An 11,362-nucleotide genomic window follows, 5' to 3' on the forward strand; every position below is an offset into this window, starting at 1 on the left:
ACATTTTACAAAATGGGGTATAGACTTATATAGCATATGATTTACAACCTTATCACTATCATTAATTTGGGTAGTAATCCCAATAATTTATGTGGCATTTCTTTCAAACTGCCAGGGTTTGTTAACCTCTCTAATATTGAGTAAGGCATTTTTCTATGGAACAGTAAAAGCTTTCCATAGTCAGAAATCTCTGAAAATACTCCCCCATCAAATAATAATAGCAAGGTGCATGAAGACGATTAGATTAATTTAGGTAACTTTGAAAATGATTGAGATTGGATGCACTGGCTCACTCCTGTAATCCCAGCATTTTGGGAGGCAGAGGTAGCCAGATCACTTGAGGCCAGGAGTTCGAGACCATCCTGGCCAACATAGAGAAACTCTGTCCCTACTAAAAATACAAAAAATTAGCCAGGTATGACAGTGCGTACCTGTAATCCCAGTTACTCTGGAGGCTGAGGTAGGAGAATCACTTCAACCTGAGAGGCGGAGGTTGCAGTAAGCTGAGTTCACGCCACTGCACTCCACCCAGGGTGACAGAGTGTGACTCTGTCTCAAATAATAAATTTTTAAAAATGAAAATAATTGTATTATCATAAATCTAATAGTCTAAAAGGCTCCTATTTTTTCTCATTAGTTTTTAATTAAACATTTGACATATATCTTAAATTCCTAAAGTGATGATCGCCTCAGCTTTGAGCTAGAGATACTAAGGTGTGTTTTTCAGATGGATGTTGTGAGTTTTGAAAAAAATGTGTATTTGTCTAACCTGTGTGTAATATTATACGTGTGTGTGTATTTTATCTGGTGTGTATAACACAGGTAAGTCATACATTATGCTTTCGTTGCTTTCTATTTTCCTTCCATGTCAATTTACTACTTTTATCCCTAGCTTAATTTCTCAGATCGTCCATTAGAAGCATTTTAAACATCTGACAAGCCTCTTAAACTTATTGATCCTTAGCTCACTTATACAGAAAATAAGGAAAATCAATATTCTCCTTGAAGGGTGTTCTTTTTATAAATTAGAGATGATTTTGCACGTAACAAAGCTTTGCAAATAGTAGGCAGTACTTCAATAATTGGTAGTTGATGCTGCTGTTTTCACTATTATTCTGTATTTTGTTTTACAATAATCATGATTAAATATTTTTAAATGGACCAATTTTAAACCTTTAGGAGATTTTTAGTATATTTTGGCATAAATTTTGATCAGTCTGTGTGTCTGTTGAATAGAGAGTACCCACCCTATGTGTTAATCTGTATGTGTCATCATTCAATCAACTGGAATTAATTTCCACCACTACATTTAAGAGCTAGGAAACCCCTACTTTGTTCAAAATTCAAAGGGGTTCTTTGGTGATAATGATAATAACGATAGAGGATAACTAAAGTAAAAAGTATTCAGGCAAATCTTAGCATAATATTGGCAATGAGGCTATATTGTTAGGGTTTAGGGAGAGTAGAACGCTACCAAAGTTGAAAGTATCACATAGAACATTTTATTTTAATTTACTGTATACATCCATCTAAGAATTTATCCCTGAGATGTTTCTTACTTATCTAAAGTGCTCTATCTACAGTACGTTTCAAAGTGATAGAATTTCCTGCAAAAAAGCATGTACACAAGTGTATGTTTCTTATATTAAATTTTTGTCTCCGAACAGCAGAAGCCTGTGTGGTGACATACTGATTGGGTGAGCATACATTTCTGTAGACTGTGGACTTACACATTCACAAACTGGATGTTCCTTCCTAATGACATCCAGTTTCACCTCTCCTCGTTCCCGTTGCTGGGGATCCCAGGACTAGAAACACTTCACATCTGGATCGGCTTTCCCTTTTGTGCTGTGTACATAATCGCACTCATAGGGAACTTCGCTATTCTACTGGTGGTCAAGACTGACAGCAGCCTACACCAGCCCATGTTCTACTTCCTGGCCATATTGGCCACCACTGATGTGGGCCTCTCAACAGCTACCATCCCTAAGATGCTTGGAATCTTCTGGATCAACCTCAGAGAGATCGTCTTTGAAGACTGCCTCACCCAGATGTTTTTCATCCACCAATTCACACTTATGGAGTCAGCAGTCCTCATGGCAATGGCTTATGACCGTTATGTGGCCATCTGCAATCCCCTCCAATATAGCACTGTCCTCACCAACAAGGTTGTTTCTGTGATTAGTCTTGGTGTGTTTGTGAGGGCTTTTATTTTCGTCATTCCCTATATATTTCTTATTTTGCAGTTGCCCTTCTGTGGGAATCATGTCTACTGTGAGCACATGGGTCTTGCTCTTGTGCCAGCATCAAAATCAATATTATTTATGGCTTATGTGCCATTTGTAATCTAGTGTTTGACATCACAGCCATCGTCCTTTCTTATGTGCATATTCTTCGTGCTGTTTTCCGTCTTCCTCCTCATGAAGCCCGACTCAAGTCCCTCAGCACATGTGGTTCACATATGTGCGTAATCCTTGCCTTCTATACACCAGCCCTCTTTTCCTTTATGACTCATCGCTTTGGCCAAAATGTGCCCCACTATAACCATATACTCCTAGCCAATCTCTATGTTGTGGTGCCACCAGCGCTCAATCCTGTCATATATGGAATCAGAACCAAGCAGATCAATAAATGTGTAAAGAAAATATTATTGCAGGAACTAGGAATGGAAAAGGAATAGCACCTACTACATATGAGGTTCTGAATGCAATGTTAAGAAATTTGAGTGAGAGAAATGTCATAAAAATTATATTCTAATATGTGGCTCTATTGGCTTTCTTCTGTATTTAAATACACCAAATTTCTCTATCTGCTTTTCATACCACATTTTGAGATCTGTTGTATTATTATTATTATTATTATTATTATTATTATTTGAGACAGAGTCTCGCTCTGTTGCCCAGGTTGCAGTGCAGTGGCATGATCTCAGCTCACTGCAACCTCTGCCCCCCAGGTTCAAGCGATTCTCCTGCCTCAGCCTGCCAAGTAGCTGAGACTACAGGCATGCACCACAACGCCCGGCTAATTTTTGTTTTTTGGTTTTGTTTTTTAGTAGAGATGGGGTTTTACCATATTGCTGCATTCTTGTTCTCTCTACCCGATACCCTTATAATTTCATTTAAGCAGGTGATGTTATTTTTCTCTATTATTTGGAGTAGTTGATTGATACGTTTATATTAGATATGAATGCATCCATTTTTGCTGGGTAATTGATGTTTCATGGAACTTCTTCTTTTAATATAATTATAATAGTTTTCTGAGTGTCAACTTTTGTAATTGTTGGATGCTGGAGATAAAATAGTGACTATGTCACCTTCCCTGACTTTGTGGAATTTATAGAGTCTAATGTCAATCAGCAAATTCAACGTAGAAATGTCCATACTTTTCATTTTAATTGTTCTATATCATTATAATTTATGTTTGTCTCTCCTTAAGAGACACAATGATTTAATGGTAATGGGGTATCCCAACTGGGATGCTGAATTAGAAAAAGGATATTGGCTAAAAACTAAGAAAATCTTAATAAAGTATGAACTTTAGCTATAAATATGTATCAATTAATTGCTTCATTAATTTTGGAAAATAGACTACACTAATATAAGATGTTTGCAATAAGGGGAATTAAATGTGGGATGTATGGGAAGTATCTGTAATATCCTCATGAATTACAGTTGTATCTAAAATTATTCTAAACCAAAAGAAGTATTTTTCAAAATCACAATAAATAAATAGGTCCTTTGGGGAGGAAGCTATTTTTAAAAAATACTGAGTCTCCCTGTCAATGAACTTAGTATACAAATGCATTGATTTTAATTCATATTTAATATAATTTAATAAGGTTTTATAATTTACTAAAAAAATAAAAGTTCAGCCATTAACACAACTTTCTTCTATTATGGAAACCATCTTAGAGTGGAAAAGCACTAAGATTTTAGAGTAAGAATAATAAGCTGAGAAAAAAATTAGCTCTAAATTTATCTCTCATTCTTCATTTCACCGTAATTCCCCCAAATACTTTTTATATCCTTGTTGAGAGAAAAATTGAAATTCTCTGTCCTAGTAGAATTTTGATAATTAGAATTTAATTTTACACAACTTTACTAATTTTATTATTTGAAGTATTTATTTCATAATACATTTTGTTTATTTCATTCTAACCATCTTTGACTGTATTTATGTATCTGCTTGTTTATGTTTTTTATGTCCCTTTCCAGTGTCACTCAATTCCTCCCATCCTGATCACTCATTACAGTTTTGTCAGCCTGTTTCTACTTCTTTTCCTTGTAACTGAAATTATAAACCAGGAGTATAATTCCTTAATGCTTTCCCCACATGTACTAACAGTAGTTGATGCCTACTGGTGAATTAATAGTTCAACCAGAAACATACATATCACAATAGCACACACACACATGAACACACATGCAAGTGATTGTTTCTTCTTCATGATTATATTTAATATGGCTAAACGAGCTCTAGAGATTATTAATTACCACATATGAAAGGACAAATGTTTAAACTCACTATCTCTGAACAACAATCCTCACAGGTTTTGATGTACTGATCTCCAAAGTGGGCTGCATACAAACTCAGTCGATACACAGGATGTTAATATTTTATTTTATTCATGTGTGCATTTAAGTGACCAGTGACTCAAAAATATACGTCAATTAGCCAAAGTATTAACGAGGAGACCAAATAGAGAAACCATGAAAGACGTTAGACCACAAATAGCATTCTATGTCTTATAATGGCCAAACCTTTTGAAACTAGTAAAACATACAAATTTAAGGGAGTCTTTATAGCATTCTTGCCATTTTAATGAAAAACCAAGTAAAGGAAGTACCTGTCTTCCAATATTTGGTGGTTTACAATTTGCTTCTGTTTAATGCTAAATATGTGTGACAGAATTCATCAGAATGAATAAATGTTGACCTGGAATTGAAAGTCGTAAAAACTCAGCCCAAGAGGGGAAAAAAGTGCTCATGTCAACAGAGAAGTTTTGTTTAGATACTTAAGTGTGAAGGCATGAGGTGTGTTCTGAGAAATATTTTCATCCAGAAAGGGAAAGAGAGAAAGATACTAGAAAATAGGATAGTAAGTAAAGTTAAGAATAATTATAATGGAGGCTCTTCACTGTAAAACATTATTGAGTGTGTCAAATGGCTTAGAAATATCTGCTTCCTGGCCGGGTGTGGTGGCTCAAGCCTGTAATCCCAGCACTTTGGGAGGCCGAGACGGGTGGATCACGAGGTCAGGAGATCGAGACCATTCTGGCTAACATGGTGAAACCCCGTCTCTACTAAAAAATACAAAAAAATTAGCCGGGCGAGGTGGTGGGCGCCTGTAGTCCCAGCTACTCGGGAGGCTGAGGCAGGAGAATGGCGTGAATCCGGGAGGCGGAGCTTGCAGTGAGCTGAGATCCGGCCACAGCACTCCAGCCTGGGCGGCAGAGCGAGACTCTGTCTCAAAAAAAAAAAAAAAAAAAAAAAAAGAAATATCTGCTTCCTGCCAAGAACATGAAATAGTAACAGGGGAAGGCTAGATTAATCAAAGGGGTATTCACTGGTGTGCAACACAAAGTTGCAGAAGTGACAACCGAATGTTTTATCTCATCAAATATATCTTTGGTTTAATCTAAAACAGTCTCTTTATAACTTGATGGAAGTTTGGACAGGTGTTATAAGATATTGTGAACAGTGAGATATTGATGTTTTTATTTACGTATGTGAAAAGTTGTGATGACAGTTTGCAAGTGGTACAACTAACACAAGTTGTTGTCACATAAATGATTGTTAATGTTTTTGTTTTCTGACTTTTCCAAGAGAACATAAATTAGCTTAAGCTCTGGAGAATAACAAATGGCTGTGCAAAAAAAAAAAAAATTCCATTGCTTACGTATATGTTCTAGAGTATTGAGAAGTTCAATTTGGTGTACTGAATGCATTTTAAGCCTGAAATCCTTTGATGAGTGTATACATTTAATCTTCTGAAATTGTGCCAATGATGAGTCTTGGTCCACTCAAAAAATGTTACCCTTAAGCACGCTTATTTAATAAACTTCCCTAATAAAAATTTTTTAAAAGTCAGTGAAATCTATAAATTTAGCAACCTAAATAAGAAAAAAAAATATTGATCAATCAATTTATGAAAAAAAATTTACAAAATTCAAAACTCACTCATGATAAAAACTCCCATAAAATTTCAATAGAGAGGAACTTCTTCAGCTTGAAAAAGAATATTGACAAACATAATCTACATCAAACATTATGCTTCATAACGAAAGATAGTATATTCCCTCTAAGAAAGGCAAGGAAATGCATTCTCACCAATATTATCCATCACAGTGTTAGAAATTCTAGCCAGGGTAGTTAGTTAATAAAAAATAAACACCACACTGTCTTCGACAATGGTTGAACTAATTTCCACTCCCACCAACATGTAAAAGCATTCTTATTTCTCCACAGCCTCACCAGTATCTGTTGTTTCCTGACATTTTAATGATCACCATTCTAACTGGTGTGAGATGGTATCTCATTGGGATTTTGATTTACATTTCTCTGGTGAACAGAAATAGCATTTGCCCCAGCAATCCCATTACTGGGTATATATCCAAAGGATTATAAGTCATTCTGCTATAAAGACACATGCACATGTATGTTTATTGCAGCACTATTTATAATAGCAAAGACTTGGAACCAACCCAAATGTCCATCAATGATAGACCGGATAAAGAAAATGTGGCACATATACACCATGGAATACTATGCAGCCATAAAAAAGAATGAGTTCGTATCCTTTGCAGGGACATGAATGAGGCTGGAAACCATCATTCTTAGCAAACTAACACAGAAGCAGAAAACCAAACACCACATATTCTCACTCATAAGTGGGAGTTGAACAATGAGAAGACATGGTTATAGGGAGGGGAACATCACACACTGGGGCCTGTTGGGGGGTTGGGAGCAAGAGGAAGGAGAGCATTAGGACAAGTACCTAATGCATGGGTGGCTTGAAACCTAGATGACGGGTTGATGGGTGCAGCCAACCACCATGGCACATGTATACCTATGTAATCTGCACGTTCTGCACATGTATCCCAGAACTTAAATTTAAAAAAAAATTAAAAATAAAAAAGGATAATAGAAAGAAAAAATAAAACTCTTCCTATTTATAGATGACAAGATTGTTCATGTAAAAAATATAAAAGATTAAAAAATTATCAAAACCATTAAATGAGTTCACCAAGGTCTCAGGAGATGTAAATCAGCATTCAACAAATAATTCTATTTCTATATACTAGTGATGTACTTCAAACTTTAAAAATATAAAACCAGGCCAGGTGATGCAGTGGCTCACACCTGTAATCCCAGCACTTTGGGAGGTCAAGGTAGGCAGATCCCTTGAGCTCAGGAGTTCAAGACTAGCCTGAGCAACATGGTGAAACTAATCATACACATAATGATTTTTTTCATGGTATTTGTTAGATAATCACAGTACAATTAATAAAATTAAACAGATGGTAGCTAAAATTGCAGCTGCTTTGCCAGACTGGGTCCCTCTATTCAAGAAATAGAGACTCTAGAACTTCATGTGTAGTAATGAAATGATTGAACTTAAAACTAATTACTTTTTCATTTTGAATGTAGCTGAAATAGAGTTCAGTATACAAACTATAAAGGGCAAGATTAATTATTGTAGACTTTTGAAGGTCATGTGGTTTCTGTTGCAATTCTGTGCCCATGTGGTTTTATTTAACTCCGCCACTGAAATGCAAAGAGAGGCATATATAATATAAAAGTAAGTGAGCATATCTCTGTTTCAATAAAACTACTCACAAAAGCAGGTGGGGGTCTATAGTTTGCCACTCTTAAAGATAAGTGGCTGTAGAAATAAAAAAAATGTTATCAGTATAAAATGACTTCATAATATTTTATATTACAATCACGTGTGCTCAACAATGGGGATACAGCCTCAGAAATGCATCACTAGGCAACTTGATCATTGTTTGAACATTATAGAGTGTATTTACACAAACCCAGATGGTATAACCTACTACAGACTTAAGATATGTGGGCAAGCCTATTGCTCTTAGGCCACAAACTTATACAGCATGTACAGTACTGACTACTGTAGGCAACTGTAAGACTGTGGTATTTGTGTATCTGAATATATCTAAACATAAAAAAGTACAGCAAAAATACAATATAAAAGACAAAAAGGTGGTATACCCTTATAGGACACTTTCACAAATGGAACTTGCAGGACTGGAAGTTGCTCTGGGTGAGTCCATGAGTGAAAGAATGTGAAGTGGTGAGTAAATGTGAGGGCCTAGGACATAACTGTATACTACTGTAGACTTGATAAATATTGTACATTTAGGCTATGTTAAATTTATAAAAAATAATATTTTTCTTCAATAATAAATTAACCTTAACATACTGGATGCTCACCACTTTATATGAGATCTGTACTTGACCAAAATGTCATTTTGCAGTGCATGCCTATATATCATTTATATAATATTCTATATGATATAAAACTTAATAGTAAAATTATATGATGTATATAAAATGACAAGCAACACTAAAAATGAAAAGGAAGAGTTAGGGATATAGTGTTGTAAGGTTCTTACACTGCACATGAAACAGTAAAGTATTTGAAAATAGACTATACTTAATTAAAGTTACATGTTGCAAGTGTTAAGAAAAAACTATGTTAATAATGATTCAGTATTGGAGATAACATAGATTCAGTTAAAAATGTTGAGCAAAACCAAGACACAGTAGAAAATGAGGGGAAAAGAAACAAAAAACAGATCCAATAAGTAAGAAAATACTAGAAAGCTGGTAGATTTTAATCTAAACAAATCAATAATCACAATAAAAATGAACAGGCTAAATACGTGAACTAACAGAGATTATTATATTGGAGAAAAAGCAAGGCCCACTTATATGTTTTCTAAGATTTATCACAAAAAATTAACAAAGAAAAGCTAAAGAGTATATGCTGATATCAGACAAAATGTGTTTCAGAACAAACACTAATTTAAAGAGTATTGTGTAACAACGGTAGTTCAAAATATATTTTTCAAAAACTAGTAGGCTTTAAAGATATATGAAGACATCCACAAACATAAGCAATTCAACACTTGACTCTCACTGACGGATTGAGCAAGTGGATAGAGTATCTGTAGGGAAAGAGAAGAAATAAATGACACTCATCAACCAACCTGAGCAAATTGACATTTGTAGACACTCTACCCAACCACAAAGGGATACGCATTTTACCCATTTTCCTAATAAGCTTTTTTTTTTTTTTTTTTTTTCTTTTTTGAGATAGAGTCTCGCTTTGTCGCCCAGGCTGGAGTGCAGTGGCACGATCTCCGCTCACTGCAAGCTCCACCTCCCAGATTTACGCCATGCTCCTGCCTCAGCCTCCCCAGTAGCTGAGACTACAGGCGCCCGCCACCACGCCCGGCTAATTTCCTTTTGTATTTTTAGTAGAGACGGGATTTCACTGTGTTAGCCAGGATGGTCTCGATCTCCTGACCTCGTGATCTGCCCGCCTTGGCCTCCCAAAGTGCTGCGATTACAGGCGTGAGTCACCGCGCCCAGTCCCAATCAGCTTTAAAAAATAAATAAATAAGGTACTTTTAGTTTTGCATGCAGCTGTGAGAAATGCAGAGAGACCACATGTAGACTTTTCCCAGTTTTCTCCAAACTTATATCTCGCAAAACAACATCGCAGCCATGATACCAACATTAGGACATTGAAGATACAGAAGATTTACATCACCACAAGGATGTCTTAAGCTGTTTTTTACAGGCACAGTAACATCCTTACCATGCCTGACCCATTCCCTTGGCCTTACATCCTGAAAACAACTAATCATTTTTTTTCAATAATTTCATAATCTAAATAATGTTACATAAATGGAATCATAGTGTATGAAATCTTTTTTCACTCAGCATAATTATCCAAGTATTCATCCAAGTTGTGTGTATCAATAATTTGTTGATGTGATTAAACATTCATTCATTGAAGGATATCTGGATTGTTTCCATTTTTTGACAATTATCAACAGAGCAACTGTAAGCATTTTTTGCAGGAATTCATGTGCACATAAGTTTTCATTTCTCTGAGATGAATACCCATGGGTACAATTGTTGGGTCATATATTAATTGCACATTTGGTTTGGAAAAGTCGTCAAACTGTTTTCCTGAAGGGCTGCCCAATTTTACATTCACACCAGCAATGTAAGAGTGATCAAGTTTTTCTATATGTTTGCCAGCATTTGTGTTTCACCCTATATATACTTTTCAATTTTAGTCCTTCTGATAGGTTGATAGTGATACCTCCTCGTGGTTTTAATTTCTATTTCCTGATTTGCTAAACACAGATTTTCCACAACCTGACAATTCCACTTCTGTGTATATACCCTGGAAAAATGAAAACACATGTCATGCAAAAGGTTGTATACAAATGTCCATTGAAGTACTACTCATAGTAGCCAAGCCTTGAAAATAACCTAAATTAAATGTCCATCAATTGATGAATGTATACGTAAAATATAGTATAACTGTACAATTAGAGATTATGTTTCAATAAAAAGGAATAAAGGTCTGATATATGCTACAATATGGTTGGGAATAGAAAACATACTGCATGATGTGTGACAGAAGGCACACATTTTACATGAAGGCACACATTTTACTTTTTATTTGAAATGTTCAGAAGAGGCAAATTAATAGACTATAGAAAGTGGATTCATGGTTTTCTAGAACTGGAAGCACTATTGACTGCTAAATAGGTATTATATTTCGCTTCAAGGTCATGAACAAATACTAAATCGATTGCAGTATAGCAGCGAAACTCTTGGAATATACTAAAGTTCATTTAATTGTATATTTAAATAGGTAAAATATATGGTGTGCTAATTGTATCTCAATCAAACTGTATTAAAATTCAAATGGTCATATTTTATCAGCTTATTTCTGGTTTTTCTAGTACTTTCAATTTATCTATGTCTCTATCCTCCTGCCACTACCACATAGACTTGATAATTATAGCCATAAAATAAGTATTAAAACAGAAAAATTGATAGTTTCACTTTATTATGTTTATTTTGAAAATTATTCTAGCTATTCCAGGTACTCTGATTTTTTTATGCTTAGGAAGTAAAAGTGCTTGATTAATTTTAATATTTTTAATTGTTTCCTTTTTTAAAACGTTGTGGGTATGTATAGCAAGTGTATATGTTTATGGGGTACATGAGATGTTTTGATACAAGCACTCAATGTGTGATAATCACATCGTGGAAGATATAGTTTCAGAACGTAAGGACCTACAGAATACCGA

The 11,362-nt window shown here is 35.1% G+C and overlaps 1 protein-coding gene across 1 annotated transcript; it reads left to right on the top strand.

Annotated features, from left to right (window-relative positions):
• Positions 1-1,745: 1,745 nt before the first annotated feature.
• On the top strand, positions 1,746-2,680 carry LOC117081490 (olfactory receptor 52E2-like). The gene is given in 2 exon segments (XM_033207518.1): positions 1,746-2,289; positions 2,292-2,680. Coding segments are annotated over 2 exon segments (933 nt in total).
• Positions 2,681-11,362: the final 8,682 nt, after the last annotated feature.

This window comes from Trachypithecus francoisi, unplaced genomic scaffold (assembly GCF_009764315.1).
Source record: "Trachypithecus francoisi isolate TF-2019V2 unplaced genomic scaffold, Tfra_2.0 Lachesis_group8, whole genome shotgun sequence".
Taxonomy (NCBI): Eukaryota; Metazoa; Chordata; class Mammalia; order Primates; family Cercopithecidae; genus Trachypithecus; species Trachypithecus francoisi.